This window comes from Mixophyes fleayi, chromosome 8, assembly GCF_038048845.1.
Source record: "Mixophyes fleayi isolate aMixFle1 chromosome 8, aMixFle1.hap1, whole genome shotgun sequence".
In the NCBI taxonomy this organism is placed as follows: Eukaryota; Metazoa; Chordata; class Amphibia; order Anura; family Limnodynastidae; genus Mixophyes; species Mixophyes fleayi.
This window is the reverse complement of record NC_134409.1, coordinates 106,839,799-106,860,079: the sequence shown is the minus strand read 5'-3', so window position 1 is coordinate 106,860,079 and position 20,281 is coordinate 106,839,799. Positions and strand designations below refer to the sequence as shown.

Below are 20,281 nucleotides of genomic sequence, written 5' to 3'. Positions count from 1 at the left end.
TATTGGAGGGGAAGCTAAATTTAAAATGTGAGGACAGATTTATAGTTGGGGTAGAGCATGTCCTAGATCAAGTTTTAATGTCAGTGTAAAAATAAAGCCATCAAGTATGTGCGTCCTACATGAAAAAACAGCCAGTATTTTCCGTATGTGCAAAATAATAAGCTCATTTGCACCCCTTACATTGCAATATGGTTTTGTCAAGGTTCAAAGTTACTCATTTTTTGCTTTACTTTCCTTAATGAATCAGGCCCAAAAAGTGCAATTATATAAGCTTTATATTGTTTACATGCACAGAAATAAATGGTGACTTTTTGTATTGTACTTTTGCCTTACATTAATCTAAAATTCAAAACACTTTAGTATATATTAAAATTATATTTTACTCTAAAGTAAAATATCTCATCCATTATCACTACCAGTGTCAGATACAGACTGCTTTTATAATACATATACTAATATATTACTGTTCTACATGAGTAAGAACATTTGTTTGCTTTCTATTTACAATCAGACTACATTTTCTCATGTTGACATGAGTTAACCTATTGACAAAAATGCTTGATAAACCTTAATAAAAATGATTAATGATAAAAAAAAACTGTTGACAGAATGTATTTTCATTAAAATCTGAAACTCCTCCAAAAAATAGAACTCACCTGTATGTTTCCAGGGGATTCTTTATTAACATTATACGTGACAGTAAAGTCCCCATTCAGTAGAGTAGTTGAACAGTTAGGACATGAGCGTTGCTGATCTAATGTGGGTTTAAAAGAGACATGACCCTAAAATCAAAATATAAAAAACTTTATTATCTACTGTTTTTGTGAATACCATCAAAACCTCAGTATAGCAATTAGTATGTTAAGTTTACGGATTAACTTGCCATATTATCTGCCACAGGTTTACATACATCATTTTCAATAGCAAGTATGCAACCTATGGCTTGCAAACTGTTGATCGTCTAGAAGAGCCAGCATCCAAAACAGATGGAGAGTCAGGGTGGTTAAGGCTGACCAAGGGTGTCACAATATTAATTATCAGAAAATATCCACCATGACCCATCTAGATTATTATGCAGGAAAGTAAACTTGTGACTAGAAGCATCAAAATTACACACACAACAAAAGCAGCTATGTTGGAAATTCCCAACAAGTAAATCTGAAGTTTGATTTACTCTACTTCCTGTAAATAATACCTTTTCTCCAGAAAAAGATGTTTTGATGGCCGGTAGCAAGTCATTTGTTACGAAAGACGCTTGAGCATCTAGAAAGCTGATACCTTGAGGCTCATGTAGATCTACTTCAATCTGAAAAGTGATATAAAAAGAAGGGAAATGTTACTAGTTTAAAGAGGTTATATTTATCATATTTTTCTCCAATTTCTTCAATGACACCAATTTAATAATAATCTCAATTTATATTGATGTATAGGGAATATATATTGAAAATATTAATACTTATTTTGAAAACACAGTAATGGGAACTATTTTCCAAACACTTAACTACCCTGGAAACTCCCTTTCTATGCACTCATTTAGCGTTTCTCCTATGAACTGTAGGAACGAGTTCTTGGGGGTCAATGTAGAGTTGGATGGTTTTGCTTCCCCAACATTAGCAGGAAAAGATGCACATGTGGAAAAAACGGTTAGATGCTTTTCATGATGCATTTATCTCAGGAGCAAGTGTGTATACCTATGCACCACAATAGCTTAGAGAACTCAATAACACAAAGAAAAGAGAGAACACTACCTGTGAGAGGCACACCTATTGCAATAAATTAGATTCAGCAAATGTAATCAGATACAGGAAGAGAAAGGAAAATGGAAAGATTTGCTCATGTGACACCCAAATGGTAAGTCAAAAAACATTCACTCATTATAAAAATTAACTTTTATACATCATAGTTAAAACTGAAACTAAAATAGAAATATAAAAATATTAAAATATATGAGTTCAGTAGGGGAAGCAGAGTATATGATCTCCTATGTCAATGTTATGCCTCGCCCTGTTATAACAAGATTTTTAAATTTTAGATACAAAGAAAAAATCTTGATAGCTTTTAAGCGCTTGAAACACTGTGATTAATTACAGCAGCTTATTGATTTTTCAGGACTGTTCGGCCATGCTTGCACAGAACCATAAAGAATTTACACTAGTCTGCAAGTTTCTGTCAGCAAACAATAGACACTTTGCACTATCGTACCCGGCCAAACTCAGACTTGTTCGACAATGGCTGAGCACTTATTTTTGATGACCCGGCTGTGGCCAAGCGTCACCTTCATCGCTCACTTCACCTCCTGGCTCACCAAGTTGTACCTGCACATCTCCTTGCATGTCACCTTGAGTATGTCACGATACAATGTAGAAATACAGCCAAAGAGCCATGAATAGGTGAAGAAACAAACGATGTTTATTGCTGGCAAATATAAACAGGTTATGAAATCATAAGTTTGCAGAAATACCAGATATTCAGCAGTTGCAGGTAAATGGAAGGTGAGGGAAGATTCCAGGCAGCATATACAGGGAAATGCACAGGTAAGTCCCAGGTTCAGATATGAAACAGATCAGCAGAATGAATGATGAGATCCTAATGCAGTAGAATCACAGGAACAATGCAGGAGGAAGAATCACAGGGTGTAACCACAGGATATGACATCAATAACCAGCAATGTGGGCTGGGAGTGAGATATATATAAGGGGAATGAGACACACCCAGGTGCATGGAATAATAACAGTGTTAACTCCTAAGGTACTAGGAGCACAACAGGCACAATAGCAGCACCTCTGATGAGCAGAGGTACTGCTGCTAAGACACAAAATGAACACAAAATAGTAAAGTCTGATAGTCCAGGTTAGGAGCTACCATGCAAAGCAGTATGCTGCAGGCAGATCGTGACAATACCCCCTCTCTTAAGGGCGGATTCCAGACGCCCAATTACCAGAAATGTCTGAGTTCATCAGAATCATAGTCCAGAATTGGGGGCCCGGCAGAAAAGTCCTCATCCATGGGTAAAAGGGCAAAGGAGGCCATGCCAGCTGCCAGTTCAAGCACTGCAGAACCACCTCTTTTCTTACGTCCTCCTCTCTTACAAGACTTCCTTAGAGTTGGAACCTGCGCCAACTGGGTGGAGCACAAGGGTAGTTCTCGGACTGTAGTGCTGGGTAGTGTTGCTGAAAGCACAGGTGACCCACAGGATGGCACTGCAGGGGTTGGAGAAAACTTTTTGATTACTTCCTCAACAAACCGTTGTAAGTCAAACAGGATGGGATCTTGGGCTTCAATAAATGGATTTGCCCATTCCAAAGCTTCTCCTTTTAAATACGAAATAAGGAACAGTACCCGTTCTTTAGGGTTGTTAACAAGCTCTGGTATGGAGGACATATAAGAGGCAGCAAATTTCAGAAGGGCACAAAGTTGGGAAATGTGCCCCTCAAAGAAAGGCAACGGCTCAGACTTGGCACCCTCAGCAACAGATGGCTCGGACGTGGCAGACGACTTGGCAGCAGACCCGGACTGGGCGGCAGACGTGGCGGCAGGCCCGGACTGGGCGGCAGACCTGGCGGCAGGCCCGGACTGGGCGGCAGACCTGGGGGCAGGCCCGGACTGGGCGGCAGACCTGGGGGCAGGCCCGGACTGGGCGGCAGACCTGGGGGCAGGCCCGGACTGGGCGGCAGACCTGGGGGCAGGCCCGGACTGGGCGGCAGACCTGGGGGCAGGCCCGGACTGGGCGGCAGACTTGGGAGCAAGCCCGGACTGGGCGGCAGACTTGGGAGCAAGCCCGGACTGGGCGGCAGACTTGTAGGGGAAAATGCTGTGAGAAGCTTCGAAGGGGGCAGCGCTGTGAGAAACCTCGGAGGGGACAGCACTGTGAGAAGCCTCGGAGGGGACAGCACTGTGAGAAGCCTCGGAGGGGACAGCACTGTGAGAAGCCTCGGAGGGGACAGCACTGTGAGAAGCCTCGGAGGGGACAGCACTGTGAGAAGCCTCGGAGGGTACAGCACTGTGAGAAGCCTCGGAGTGGACAGCACTGTGAGAAGCCTCGGAGGGGACAGCACTGTGAGAAGCCTCGGGGGGAACAGAGCTGTGAGAAGCCTCAGAGCAGACAGCGCTGTGAGAAGCCTCAGAGCAGACAGCGCCAAGTGGTAACTCGGGCCGAACCGCATAGAGTAGCAACTCGGGCCTAAACGCATGGACAGGCAACTCGGGCCTAACCGCATGGACAGGCAACTCGGGCCTAACCGCATGGACAGGCAACTCTTCTGGAGCAGACTGTAGCTCAGGAACAGAGACAGCGGCTGAAGACTCGGGACTGGAGGCAGCGGCTGAAGACTCGGGACTGGAGGCAGCGGCTGAAGACTCGGGACTGGAGGCAGCGGCTGAAGACTCGGGACTGGAGGCAGCGGCTGAAGACTCGGGACTGGAGGCAGCGGCTGAAGACTCGGGACTGGAGGCAGCGGCTGAAGACTCGGGACTGGAGGCAGCGGCTGAAGACTCGGGACTGGAGGCAGCGGCTGAAGACTCGGGACTGGAGGCAGCGGCTGAAGACTCGGGACTGGAGGCAGCGGCTGGAGACTCGGGACTGGAGGCAGCGGCTGGAGACTCGGAACTGGAGGCAGCGGCTGGAGACTCGGAACTGGAGGCAGCGGCTGGAGACTCGGAACTGGAGGCAGCGGCTGGAGACTCGGAACTGGAGGCAGCGGCTGGAGACTCGGAACTGGAGGCAGCGGCTGGAGACTCGGAACTGGAGGCAGCGGCTGGAGACTCGGAACTGGAGGCAGCGGCTGGAGACTCGGAACTGGAGGCAGCGGCTGGAGACTCGGAACTGGAGGCAGCGGCTGGAGACTCGGAACTGGAGACAGCGGCAGGAGACTCAGGACCGGAAACACAGTCGCAGGAGACTCAGGACCGGAAACACAGTCGCAGGAGACTCAGGACCGGAAACACAGTCGCAGGAGACTCAGGACCGGAAACACAGTCGCAGGAGACTCAGGACCGGAAACACAGTCGCAGGAGACTCAGGACCGGAAACACAGTCGCAGGAGACTCAGGACCGGAAACACAGTCGCAGGAGACTCAGGACCGGAAACACAGTCGCAGGAGACTCAGGACCGGAAACACAGTCGCAGGAGACTCAGGACCGGAAACACAGTCGCAGGAGACTCAGGACCGGAAACACAGTCGCAGGAGACTCAGGACCGGAAACACAGTCGCAGGAGACTCAGGACCGGAAACACAGTCGCAGGAGACTCAGGACCGGAAACACAGTCGCAGGAGACTCAGGACCGGAAACACAGTCGCAGGAGACTCAGGACCGGAAACACAGTCGCAGGAGACTCAGGACCGGAAACACAGTCGCAGGAGACTCAGGACCGGAAACACAGTCGCAGGAGACTCAGGACCGGAAACACAGTCGCAGGAGACTCAGGACCGGATACACAGTCGCAGGAGACTCAGGACCGGATACACAGTCGCAGGAGACTCAGGACCGGATACACAGTCGCAGGAGACTCAGGACCGGATACACAGTCGCAGGAGACTCAGGACCGGAAACACAGTGGCAGGAGACTCAGGACCGGAAACACAGTGGCAGGAGACTCAGGACCGGAAACACAGTGGCAGGAGACTCAGGACCGGAAACACAGTGGCAGGAGACTCGACTCAGGACCGGAAACACAGTCGCAGGAGACTCAGGACCGGACACAGTCGCAGGAGACTCAGGACCGGACACAGTCGCAGGAGACTCAGGACCGGACACAGTCGCAGGAGACTCAGGACCGGAAACACAGTCGCAGGAGACTCAGGACCGGAAACACAGTCGCAGGAGACTCAGGACCGGAAACACAGTCGCAGGAGACTCAGGACCGGAAACACAGTCGCAGGAGACTCAGGACCGGAAACACAGTCGCAGGAGACTCAGGACCGGAAACACAGTCGCAGGAGACTCAGGACCGGAAACACAGTCGCAGGAGACTCAGGACCGGATACACAGTCGCAGGAGACTCAGGACCGGATACACAGTCGCAGGAGACTCAGGACCGGATACACAGTCGCAGGAGACTCAGGACCGGATACACAGTCGCAGGAGACTCAGGACCGGAAACACAGTGGCAGGAGACTCAGGACCGGAAACACAGTGGCAGGAGACTCAGGACCGGAAACACAGTGGCAGGAGACTCGACTCAGGACCGGAAACACAGTCGCAGGAGACTCAGGACCGGACACAGTCGCAGGAGACTCAGGACCGGACACAGTCGCAGGAGACTCAGGACCGGACACAGTCGCAGGAGACTCAGGACCGGAAACACAGTCGCAGGAGACTCAGGACCGGAAACACAGTCGCAGGAGACTCAGGACCGGAAACACAGTCGCAGGAGACTCAGGACCGGAAACACAGTCGCAGGAGACTCAGGACCGGAAACACAGTCGCAGGAGACTCAGGACCGGAAACACAGTCGCAGGAGACTCAGGACCGGAAACACAGTCGCAGGAGACTCAGGACCGGAAACACAGTGGCAGGAGACTCAGGACCGGAAACACAGTCGCAGGAGACTCAGGACCGGATACACAGTCGCAGGAGACTCAGGACCGGATACACAGTCGCAGGAGACTCAGGACCGGATACACAGTCGCAGGAGACTCAGGACCGGATACACAGTCGCAGGAGACTCAGGACCGGAAACACAGTGGCAGGAGACTCAGGACCGGAAACACAGTGGCAGGAGACTCAGGACCGGAAACACAGTGGCAGGAGACTCAGGACCGGAAACACAGTGGCAGGAGACTCAGGACCGGACACAGTCGCAGGAGACTCAGGACCGGACACAGTCGCAGGAGACTCAGGACCGGACACAGTCGCAGGAGACTCAGGACCGGACACAGTCGCAGGAGACTCAGGACCGGACACAGTCGCAGGAGACTCAGGACCGGACACAGTCGCAGGAGACTCAGGACCGGACACAGTCGCAGGAGACTCAGGACCGGACACAGTCGCAGGAGACTCAGGACCGGACACAGTCGCAGGAGACTCAGGACCGGACACAGTCGCAGGAGACTCAGGACCGGACACAGTGGCAGGAGACTCAGGACCGGACACAGTGGCAGGAGACTCAGGACCGGACACAGTGGCAGGAGACTCAGGACCGGACACAGTGGCAGGAGACTCAGGACCGGACACAGTGGCAGGAGACTCAGAGCAAGAGGCAGATGATGGCACCTTGGAGCAAGAGGCAGATGATGGCACCTCGGCACAGGAGACAGAGGCTGGCACCTCGCAACAGGAGACAGAGGCTGGCACCTCGCAACAGGAGACAGAGGCTGGCACCTCGCAACAGGAGACAGAGGCTGGCACCTCGCAACAGGAGACAGAGGCTGGCACCTCGCAACAGGAGACAGAGGCTGGCACCTCGCAACAGGAGACAGAGGGAGTTGGCGCCTCAGGACAGGCGGGTGGAGCTGGCGCCTCAGGACAGGCGGGTGGAGCTGGCAGATTGGGTCTCTTCCCAGAGAACAGGAATGGTGGAGCATAAACAGATTTGGAATGCAGAGAGGAAACAACAGAAGATGGTTCCGTAAGCTGACGTGGTCTACGGATAGGACAGTCCAGCAAGAAATGTGCATTGCTGGCACAGTAGAGACACAACTTGTTTGTTATTCTGCGTTGTTGCTCCTCTTCGGTCAGATGGGGGCGTGGACCACCTGTGAACTGGGAATTGGTTACCCCATAGTTCTTAGAAAACAGCAAATGTGTAGAAGCACTTTTAAGAGGTGCTATTTGCACAGGTTCATCAGCAGAGAAGGTGGATTGAGACAGATCAGCAGCTCTGAATTAGGAGAGACAAAATCTGACAGTCTCCTGAGTGGGTCCATAAGAAAAATGGAAAATTTAGCCAGCTGGGAGCGTAACAGGATTATGTCCATTTGTAAAGCCTGTAGCTGTGGCAATTCAAAAGCTGGTAAAGCAGACATGTTCCAAAAGTAAACGAGCAATGAATTGCAGAACAAAAAGGTCCCAGAATAAAAAACTTTCACCTGACTCCTAAGCTGTTTTTTGGGCTGGTTATACTGTCACGATACAATGTAGAAATACAGCTAAAGAGCCATGAATAGGTGAAGAAACAAACAATGTTTATTGCTGGCAAATATAAACAGGTGATGAAATCATAAGTTTGCAGAAATACCAGATATTCAGCAGTTGCAGGTAAATGGAAGGTGAGGGAAGATTCCAGGCAGCATATACAGGGAAATGCACAGGTAAGTCCCAGGTTCACATATGAAACAGATCAGCAGAATGAATGATGAGATCCTAATGCAGTAGAATTACAGGAACAATGCAGGAGGAAGAATCACAGGGTGTAACCACAGGATATGACATCAATAACCAGCAATGTGTGCTGGGAGTGACAGATATATATAAGGGGAATGAGACACACCCAGGTGCATGGAATAATTAGTGAACAGTGTTAACTCCTAAGGTACTAGGAGCACAACAGGCACAATAGCAGCACCTCTGATGAGCAGAGGTACTGCTGCTAAGACACAAAATGAACACAAAATAGTAGAATAGAGATCTTATGTCATTTGATTGGGGTAGGAAAATTTTAGAAAATGGTTTAAAGTTTAACAATTGCATTATAGTGTTTCCCACATAAATCTTCACAATGTTACTAAATGTCCAATATTTTATATGTTAATCACAGAGGCATGTGGCCCCTACCCTACACTTTCACTACTCATTGATAGATGTTGAGGAGACTCTATGGTCTCCTCACACATTGTTTGTTTCATACTCTACCCGTTGGTGGGGATAGGCTTGCCATGCAGTCCTCGCATCCAGACCGTCTTTCAACCCCTCTACAGAGCTTCTCTCTGGTTTCTTGGAATAACAGTGACATTAACTCCCCCGTCAAACATAAGAAAGTCATTGTCCATCTTAAGTGTTTTTTTGCAGGAGACCCATTGGAAAGAAGCAGATGGCTTCACTTTGCATGCTGGCTGAATTGGGGACTGTATTTCAGTCCTCTATGACACCAAGTCTAGAGGGGATCCATAATAGTCGCAAGATACCTCGAATACACTGTTCTGGACATGGTCGCAGACACTGTTGGCCACTACCTACTGGTCCAAATGCAGATTAACGACACTAAATGAAGTGTTTGGACCCAGATCTGGAGATTTTCTGTAGCGCATTTGGTGAATTTTGCACCTCTAACCCCAGAATGAGCGATCTTTGGGATTCTCCTTCCGGACTGTAAGATTGGTAGAGGATGCAGAAAATTATTACTTGCAATCTCGGCTGTGGACAAGAAAAGCAGGTCTGGTCCAGAATACTCCTCCTGTGTTCGCAATATTTCAGGAAAAGCTTTATCTTATATTCAGCATGGACTGGATTGAGACCTCCTTACGGAAGGAATTCAGAGTAAAACGGTTAGTTTTTGACACTTGGGAAAGTCTGACTGATCTAATTTCTCAGGCTCTTAGAATGCAACTCTGGAAAAGCTTCCATCACACGACATAGTATGAGTTGAGTATTGGTGTTGATAATCCCTTGATTGTTGAGGATTGTGTGATCCCTCGCACTGTCCCCACCCCAATGACACATCCACACCTCAATCTATGACGGCACATGCCTCTATCTGTGATATCTGTTTTCTATTTTAGCCATCTGGATTTAAGAGCTGGCTGCGCAAAATGGTTATACTGTTTGCTGTTTATACATTTTGGACAAAGTTCATTATGTAACATATTTTTGCATGACTTTGACTAGCTTTATTACATTGTGTTGCATTTTCTACCTCAAGAAAAATTACTTTATTAAAAAAATAAAAATCTAGATAATAGGTTTCCAGATATATCAGATTTTCCAAAATATATGATACCAATATTGCAGACTGTGCTTCTTTTTGATTTGTGAAACTACAGCACTCCCACCCATCAGCGATTGAAATTACTTTGCAATAACTAAAAAACATTCTATAATTTTGAAAAAGTGGCAAATAAGGGGTCATTGGAGCCTAAATGCAAGTTTCCTCTACTATTTATAATTTAAAACATGAAGAGGAATAATATTATAAAGAAATAAAATGGATGTAAAATTACCTCATGATATATTTTATGTTTTAAAAAATTATAGCATATACTGGACCTGGTAGTTTTTGACAAGTGCTTTTGGCTGAACTTTGACGAACATTTCATATTTCCCAAAGTGACGTTTCAGCATTTCTTCATAAATCAACTCAAAAGTAACTTTACTTTGTGATGCCACGTTGACTGACACAGTAAACTTCTCAGTCTTTCTGCCAGAAGCTCTAGGAAAAATAACCCATCATTAATTTCTTATGTGATAGTTCATAAGTAAAATAACATTTCATCCAATACAACACAGATGACAATACACAGCATGTTGATGTCAACTCATAGAGATAGTGGATATGACTATTAAACTTTCTAGTTAGAGAGCCCAGATTAAGGATAAGGAGACAATCCGGTTCTATTTTCCGCTGATGTCTAAGAAGATAAGAGACCTGTTGATTTAAGAGGTGAATCTTCTTATTAAAGCTATTTGTGCTATTACAGACATCATTAACCTTAACAAATTGAATGCATATTATGGAGCCCTTGGTTTTTGCACTATGAGGCCGATACTTAATTGTTTCCGTCTCCCACTGTTGTTCATGAATCCACAATGAACCCAATATCTGGTATGTTTATGTCGCTGACCTGGACCCCTACCCCTCCTTTTTCATTTTTTCTTTCCCTTGTATTAACCTACCCTCCTATTCTATCCCTTCTCTCACACCCTCTCTACTTTTTCTCTTTTTTTTTCTTACTTTTTTACTGTCACAATAATAGTGGTCTTACTATATCTGTGATATTTTGTTGGTTTAGGTTTTCATTACCAGGGTTGCTGCCTGGGATGCTTTGACGTTGACTCTCTTCCACTCTATGGGTGACTACATTGTTTATCTCTTTTTCTCTTCCTATTTCCATTCAAATTTGTCTGTAAAATTTTTTATACAATTTATTTAAAAAAAAAAAAAAAAAGTATTTGGCCAAAGCAATCCTAACATCTCCTGGGCCAAATAAAAAATATTTTGATTAGGTCACAAAGGAATATCCCTCATTTTTTTATTTTTATTTTTAACAAATTTTTTATTGAAGTTTTGAAGGTTAGAAAATACAAACAAAACAAGAAACAAAAGAAAAACACCCCCAAAAGTGCCCCTTAGGAAAAAGAACAAAGGAAACCACATACCCAAGCTACAACAATACAATAGCTTATCAGATGTTAATTAAATTAACTAATGCAAGTGATGGCAAATCCCTGGGGGTAACTAATCAAGAAATCGGAGGCAAAAGAGATCATTCTTAGAAGCCAGAGAGCATGTGCCTCTCCTCATTAAAGGAAATTCTGGTAAGTGAAGTAGACATGCACGCAACATCAGAAGCATTAGGGCAGCACAATAGGAACAACTGGTGCCTCAAGTAATTAAACAGAGTGTGATGCTTAAACGTCTGAATGGGGCATCCTCACATGTATAGAGTCGTCCAAACTTCCCCCACTCAACTTAACACAGGTAACCATTAACAGTTAGTACATAGTACAGACTTCCCACATGAAACAGCTCACGGTTAAATCATTTCACTGTCCATGCCGAACCCTCTCAAGGGGAGCAGTGGTCCAGCCAGTCCATGGCATCTTGAGGAGAAAGAAAAAGTGGGCTCTGTCTGCTGCTGCCAGGATAGAAACAACATGGAATACGGAAGCTGAAGATCTGGAAAACGTTTCTTGACTTGAATAACTTGTGCACGGCTCTTTGGTACATCCAGGGCAAAGTCCGGGAACACAGCTACAGTCTGATTTCAAATTTTAATGGGCCCTGTTGCCTGGACAATTTCATATTAGTATCCCTGTCTTTGTAGTGCAGAAATTTCACAATAAAAGTACGAGGTTAAGGACCAGGTTGTGGAGGCTAAACAGGCAGCCAATGGGCAAATTGCTGTGAAAACGACTTTCTCCAAAACATTTGCGTTAGGCAGCGTGCCAGAAAGGTTTTTGGATTGGAGCTCTCAGCATGCTCAGACAGGCTAACAAAATATATATTATTCCTACGGTGCCTGCCTTCTTTTATAAGCTTTTGTTCGAAAACATTAAATTGAGTAATGAGACTGGAGATTTCACCTTTCATGGGGGCAACCTCTAAAGTAGAAATCCTATGTTTGGCCTCACCCACGCTTTCTGTCATTTTCTGGAAATCTTGCCGGATTAAGGATAGAACTGCTTGGACTTCTACAATACAGTCACTCACACGTTTCTCCGATGCTCAAATAGCCAGCGACACTTAATGAAGCAAAGTTTCAGGCTCTGGACGAGATATTGCAAGGTCGGCAGGGGATGGAGATTGTTGAGAAGTGCCTGAGGTATCACCAGAATTGACCAGTGTAGAAGATTTGGCAAACCTCTCTAGGAGAACCGCCATAGCAGTGGACTGACTGGACTTGCCCATGGCTAAATATAAGGAAAGGGGAGAGGCGGAGGAGAGGATGACAAACAAAAAAGTGTAGATATCTCTGCAGAGGCTGAAGCCTGTAAACAAAACAAGGGCACTGTCACTGATGCACCAGGTGGGTAGCACTAGTACACTAAAGAGGCAAATCGCAACACAAGGAACGGGAACAGCATGTCTTAACCTTTCAAAGGGACTTTGATAAATTGGGAGATTGGGTTGCAACATGACCAGTGAAGTTTAATGTGGATAAATGTAAGCTTTTGCATAAAACTATGCATGTAACTTACACTTTAGGTGGAACACAATTGGGTGAATCTATAATGGAATTGGATCTAGGAATGATTGTAGATCATGGACTTATTTACAGTTCTCCTGCAATAAACAGTATTGTTGTACCTCAGTCTGGTTCCACCTCTGATAATGACTCACAGTAGAAAAATTTCAGAAAGCAATGGATTTTGCTCAAACAAAATATCATATACCAGTCTACTGGCTTTAATAGCACAATACAGAAAATTGTCCAATTACCAGTATATGGTGCGCGAATCGGTGGAGGGGGGGTCGGGTGCCGCGAATCGGGTCCCGGCAGCCTCTTCTCCTCTCAGTGTCTCAGTGATAGAGAGAGGAGGAGAGGCTGCCGGGACCCGACGAGCGATCACGTGACTCTCTTTTTTTTTTTTTTTTTTAAATCTGGACTGACCGAGGAGGAGCAGCGCGCCGGAGAAGAAAGGCAATATAAAGGTAAATAAAACAACAGAGGGACAGAGGTGGTGATGGTGAAGGGGCACAGAAGTGGTGATGGTGATGGGCACAGAGGTGGTGATGGTGAAGGGCACAGAGATGGTGATTGGCACAGAAGTGGTGATGGTGATTGGCACAGAAGTGGTGATGGTGAAGGACACAGAGGTGGTGATGGTGAAGGGGCACAGAATTGGTGATGGTGATTGACACAGAGGTGGTGATGGGTACAGAGGTGGTGAGTGGCACAGAAGTGGTGATGGTGAAGGGCACAGAGGTGGTAATGGTGAAGGGGTACAGAATTGGTGATAGTGATTGGCACAGAGGTGGTGATTGGCACAGAAGTGGTGATGGTGATTGGCACAGAAGTGGTGATGGTGAAGGGCACAGAAGTGGTGATGGTGAAGGGGCACAGAATTGGTGATGGTGATTGGCACAGAGGTGGTGATGGTGATTGGCACAGAGGTGGTGATGGTGAAGGGCACAGAGGTGGTGATGGTGAAGAGGCACAGAGGTGGTGATGGGCACAGAGGTGGTGATGGTGAAGAGGCACAGAGGTGGTGATGGTGATTGGCACAGAAGTGGTGATGGTGAAGGGCACAGAAGTGGTGATGGTGAAGAGGCACAGAGGTGGTGATGGTGATTGGCACAGAAGTGGTGATGGTGAAGGGCACAGAGGTGGTGATGGGCACAGAGGTGGTGATGGTGATTGGCACAGAGGTGGTGATGGTGATTGGCACAGAGGTGGTGATGGTGATGGGCACAGAGGTGATGGTGAAAGGGCACATGGGATATTGTGAAGGGGCAAAAGTGACAATGAAGGGGCACAGTGTGATGATAGAGGGACAAAAGTGACAAGAGCACATACTTGGATTTATGCATATTATTTTTGCAAACAACTTAAGTAAGTATTTCTGCCCTATCTTCAATATTTATTAAGTTGTTTTGACCCAACTACTTAAAAAAACGGGACTGCTTGGTAATTATTTAGGGGTGCCTTTTTTCTGCAGCAGGGTGGCCTTGCTCTTTTCACATGTTAGGTACGCCCCCAAAGATGCAAGCCACGCCCTCACCTCCTTTGGCGGCACATGCTTTCATATCTACTTAACTATAGGGGTATATGGTAGGCATGCGGCGGCACATGCTTTCACTTCTACGTAACTATAGGGGTATATGGTAGGCTGCAAAAATATAGTGCTATGGATTGTTTCAGGGAGGGGGCCCAAAAACAGTATCCTGCCTAGGTCCCTATGAGGTTTAAATCCGGCTCTGCTCAGTATGTTAAGTCATTTTGGACAATACTATGCTTCCAACTTTGTGGCAACAGTTGGGGAAGGCCATTTTCTATTCCAACATGACTGTGCCCCAGTGCACAAAGTAAGAACTACAAAGACAAGGTTTGATGAGTTCTGTGTGGAAGAACTTGAATGGTTTGCAAATAGCCTTGACCTCAACCCCATTGATAACCATTGGGATGAACTGGAACAGAGATTGCGAGCCAGGCTTTCTCGCCCAACATCAGTGCCTGATCTCATAAATTCTCTACAGAATGAATGGGCACAAATTTGCACAGAAACAATTCAACATCTTGTGGAAAGTCTTCCAAGAAGAGTGGAAGCTGTTAACACTGCAAAAGGTTGACCAACTTTATAATTAAGTATATGTCTTTGAATACAATGTCATTACAATCCTTGTTGGTGTAGTGTACAAGTGTCCGAATACTTTTGTTCATATAGTGTATATTCCTTTAACCAATTTTCCTGCATCCATCTCTCTTTCAGAATCTGTGGGGCAAGTTTATAGATGATGTACTGTACTGTTCATCATCATCATCATCATCATCGTTTATTTATATAGCGCCACTAATTCCGCAGCGCTGTACAGAGAACTCCCTTACATCAGTCCCTGCCCCATTGGAGCTTACAGTCTAAATTTCCTATTATAGACACACACTCACACACAGACACAGACAGAGAGGGAGAGACTAGGGTCAATTTTAGATAGCAGACAATTAACCTACTAGTATATTTTTTTTTGGAGTGTGGGAGGAAACCGGAGCACCCGGAGGAAACCCACGCAAACACAGGGAGAACATACAAACTCCACACAGATAAGGCCATGGTCGGGAATCAAACTCATGACCCCAGTGATGTGAGGCAGAAGTGCTAACCACTAGGCCACTGTGCTGCCCTACTTATGTATTTTCAGAAGATAACATAGTTCTTCCTGTTCTTAGCTTAATTTCTTACTCTAGGAGGTCCTGATAATGCCACCAGATAATCAAAATAGATAAACAGACATCTAGACAATACTTGTATCCTAACCTCAGCTTAACTGAATTGTTTTACTATACCTAATACCAATTTGACAGGCCCTGATGGCTCATGGATATATATATATTTCATATTCCTCTATGTTTATGGTAATTTTTATTCCATTCACCTGTCCTTATTTATTTTCCTTAATCCCCATAATACCAGGCAGTTATTAAATAATCTAACCTTGTATAATTACTAATGAAGTGTAGACGCTGGTGAACTTTTTACTGCCCCAGCCATCGTATACTAGAATAGAAACATGATATATATCATGTTTCACACTTTCTGTTTCTAAAATGTTAGCGTAATGAGTACATTATGGCCAAACATCAATCTCAGGACTTTGGGATACGTCCAGGAATCTATATTTTATCTTATATCTGTTACTGCCTTTGAATGTTATATGAAAATAAGAACTAAAAGAAAAACTAATGCTCATCTTGAAGAAATGTTCCCCATTCATACATTCATAGCAAAGGAAAGAGCTTAAAGTGTTCATGAAGAATTTTAAAATATCTACTAGTAGCAAAACAAAATGGATAGACCACCCTCCAATATTCCCATAAAGGTTTACCTGACAAGTCCAGCTGTCTGTCCCCTTGAAACAGCTTTTTCATACTGTTTCTTAGCAACTTCCTTTTCCTTTATTACTCCGGCATATGTTACTCCATCAATTATCCTGCAATAGATTGATGCAGTCACTGTTTACATATATAAAACAAGTTAACCCGTGCATGATACTCATGCATTCTAGTCAAATCAAGATACTTAAGGTCTTAAAAAGGTTCTTGTCATGCATTTGGGCCTAGCCCAGGCCTCCTCAGGGGAAGATCGTTACTTCCCGACGCAAGCGCCCTTTTTAATGTGTGTTCATGAGGTAAAATTACCTCACGAAAATGAGTTTGACCCCTCAACTCATAAATTTAGCCTTTACTACCCCTCCCACGGGGGGAAGGGGGGATGATGGAAGTTAACTGACTTGACTATTCTAATTTTTTTGTCAAATAATGTCAGTATACCAAATTTCAGGTCAATTGGATGAGCCCTTTCTGAGAAAATAGTTTTTTACACACACACACATTAACGCACGCCTCTACACATGTGTGTTCATGGGGTAAAATTACCTCACGAAAATGAGTTTGAGCCCTACCAAATTTCAGCCCTTTTTGAATTTTTCTCCCCACACACACTAAGAATTTAGTAGGTCAGTGTATAACTCTGCCCAGCAGGTGGCGCTGCAACTTGGTTGTTTTTTTTTCACACACACACACAGACAGACAGACGCCACTAAGCATTTAGATATTAGATGCTAATAAATGGCAAAGAAATGTGATCTGTTTTATAAAGTACTTTCTGATAATAACTTTATAGCTTAAGGCTTTAGATTTCTTTACACAAATCATCATGGTTTGCTTTAAGATATATTTGCCAACTATAAAAATCTCAAGTGGAAAGAACAGTTGGGACGTGACTCAGCAAATTGCGACATTTTGATCCTGATTCCCATGTCAAAATGATGCAATTGTCTTAGAGAGCAGTGGTGGCTGGGCCAAAATGAGGCAATTTGCAAATGAATTGCATTATTGAGACCTCATCCCCTCCACTTCACTAAGAATTTGGAGAAAGGCAGACACTCCCAGGTGATTCGGGAGAACTACCCGAAATTTGTAAGTCTCCCGAACATTCTCGGAGAGTAGGCAAGTGCACATAAAAAGAGTTTTGTTCTGTGTTTCTTACTTTTTTCTAGAACTAATAATAATTTTCATTTTGTTAAGCATCACATGCTCTCTTTTGCTGGTTGCCATGTTGAGATGGAGAAACTTACTTTACAAACTCAAATCAAATTAACTCATGGAATTTAAACTGAGGTTGGGATGAATTGTGTAAGGTAGTGATACTATATTTTGCTCTGTAACACAAATGGGAAAGCTATAGAATGCTCTGTGTAATAGTTGTGCCAAGTGGATGAGGTGGGTCTTAGGACATCACAGGCTTCAATGATGTAAATTCAGCTTAACTCAAGGTGCTTTATTATATAAAGTTTTTTCCTTAATCATGCTTATAGTATACACACACACACACACACACACACACACACACACACACACACACACATAAACACACATATAAGACATTTGCAGTACTTACATGCTGAAATTACTTATAAAACCTGATTTTGGCAGATCCACATCGAAGATGGCTTCTTTTGATATGTTGGCTCGATTAACGGCTCTACTAGTGATGACATTATGGGCAAAGCGAGAAATCACTTTACAATTGATATCTATACTGTAGACTTCTATATCACCTGCAGGCTGAATAACACAAAACAGTTAAATTAATGTGAAGAAATTATTACCATTTACAGAAGTCTCAGTATAATCTTTCTATGTGGAACTGAAAGGTTTACTTTTGTCTGTGATTGTAACACTTTCTTTACTTATGTTGCCCTTACAGAATGACCTCACTGATCGCTATGCTGAATCTTAGTACTTTTGTACAGGTCTATGATTTGACAGGAGTTGATGTTAATGTTGGTGAGTGAATGACGGCACATTGCTAGAGAATTTGCAAAGGACTCTGCCTCATCAACAATCTATGATCCAAATTGAATTGCGAACACATTATTTTAAACTAAATGTTTCTGAATACTTTTTTCACAAAAAAGCATATTGCGGTTATTAACGTTTAAAAAAACACAAAAAAACAAACAAATTATAATGTAGTTTCTAACAATTGACAATGTTTACTGCTGCTTATTGGTTTCACCAAAATATTCTATGCAAATTTTCAACAGAAGAGTGGAAAAAGTAAGAACAATTCATGTGTCATTAATGTTGTCCTTTCATTTAAATTTTCCTAGAAAAACATTGCCAGCTCAGTCAAGGCAAAACCGTTTAATATATCGAGTCATTGGCAACACATTGTCATTATATTCATATTTTTCTTTCCTATACCACGACAAGATAGTTCTTGATTTGAATAACTTGTTTTGCTCTCTGATTACTTTGTTTAGCATGTCACAAATTTCTTTTAGTGTTTGCATAGCTAATGTTTTGCTGCTGTATCAACTACGCTATATCAAAGGTAACATTACAAGTTATTTGTAAAAGACTAAAAGAGTCACCATAACTAATAATAACCACTGTAACTCTTAAATATAATTATTTTCAGATATAGTAGGCACTTGTATGGTGTTAGGAACTCTTCCAGCCGGCACAACACAACCCGGAGTCTACTCTGTCAGTCAGGTGTTCACTGGAGCCCCTGATGGTGGGGACAGACTGGGCTGCAGACTGACAGAGGGTCGTGAAGTGTGTACCGGCTGGGGAGAACCCAGGCAAGAAGAGTCAGGTCCACGTAGAGGTCAAAAGGCCGGCAGCAGGTATCAGAATCGATGAACAAGCTGAGGTCAGAGGTCACAGGCAGAGAAGCGGAACGGGTAAACGAGCCAAGGATCAGGGTCACAGGAAACACAAGCGAAGTCCTGGGAACCTTGTTCCTGGCACAAACTTCACAGGACAGGACGTGACTTTTGACGTCGGCAGACAGAGACGGCCACCATACGGTACGGGAAAGTATCTCTAGTGTTTTGTAGATGCCAGGATGTCCAGCAGTCCGACTGTTGTGTGCTTCAGCAAGAACTTTCTTCCTTAAATGAACTGGGACGAACAACCGTCCTACCGGAGTGTTGTCAGGAGCCAACTTCTGAAACCTTTGTAAGGTACAGCTCAGATCTTGAGTTAATCCGGCATGGACCATGGATACAGGAACAATAGGCTCTGGGTTAGTGACTGGGGCATGATGTGCCAGAAAACTTCTAGACAGGGCGTCCGCTTGAATATTTTTAGAACCAGGACGATAAGTGATAATAAAGTTAAATCGGGTGAAGAACAGTGACCACCGAGCCTGACGGGGGTTTAGACGTTTAGCTGACTGAATATACTGCAGATTCTTATGATCCGTTATAACGGAGATCTGGTGTGCAGCGCCTTCCAACCAGTGTCGCCATTCCTCAAAGGCCCATTTAATTGCTAGCAATTCTCGATTTCCCACGTCATAATTGGTCTCCGCTGAGAAGAATTGGCGGGAAAAAAAGGCACATGGATGCAAGCGGTGAGTCTGAGGATCTTTTTGTGACAAGATAGCTCCAGCACCGACGTCAGAAGCATCTACCTCGAGAATAAATGGTACCTTTGGGTCCGGGTGTCTGAGGACCTGAGCGGACACAAAAGATTCCTTTAAGGTTTTAAATGCATTTATTGCTTGCCGTGACCAAACAGCCGGATCACCCATTTTGCGAGTCAAGGAAACGATAGGAGCCACGATGTCAGCAAAACCGCCAATAAATCTCCTGTAATAATTGGCGAATCCTAGGAATCTCTGGACCGCCTTGAGGTTATTGGGTTGTACCCAATCCAGGATTGCCTGGACCTTGGTGGGGTCCATGGAGAAACCCTCTGAAGAGATTATATAGCCAAGAAAGGATACCTTCTTAACCTCAAACTCACATTTTTCAAGTTTCGCGTAGAGATGATGTTCTCGTAGTTTCTGTAGGACTTGTCTGACATGACTCCGATGTGCCGGCAATGAATTGGAATATATGAGAATGTCATCTAAGTAGACAACAACAAAGTGTCCCAGGAACTCACGTAATACCTCATTAATCAAATCCTGGAACACAGCAGGAGCGTTACTAAGGCCAAACGGCATGACCAA

General features: G+C 44.6%; 1 protein-coding gene across 4 annotated transcripts in view; it reads right to left on the bottom strand.

Moving 5' to 3' along the window:
- The window catches only part of LOC142099559 (inter-alpha-trypsin inhibitor heavy chain H3-like), a 246,255-nt gene that overhangs the window by 213,570 nt on the left and 12,404 nt on the right, over positions 1-20,281 (bottom strand). For 3 of the 4 annotated variants that reach the window (XM_075183102.1, XM_075183106.1, XM_075183105.1), the window contains exons 3-7: positions 17,711-17,877; positions 16,137-16,241; positions 10,142-10,304; positions 1,196-1,306; positions 657-782 (exon numbers count right to left, since the gene is read on the bottom strand). The exons of the other annotated variant lie outside the window; for it this stretch is intronic. In XM_075183102.1, the coding sequence (XP_075039203.1) occupies positions 657-782; positions 1,196-1,306; positions 10,142-10,304; positions 16,137-16,241; positions 17,711-17,877 (672 nt within the window). The remainder of the gene's footprint in view (positions 1-656; positions 783-1,195; positions 1,307-10,141; positions 10,305-16,136; positions 16,242-17,710; positions 17,878-20,281) is intronic. 4 annotated transcript variants of the gene reach the window in all.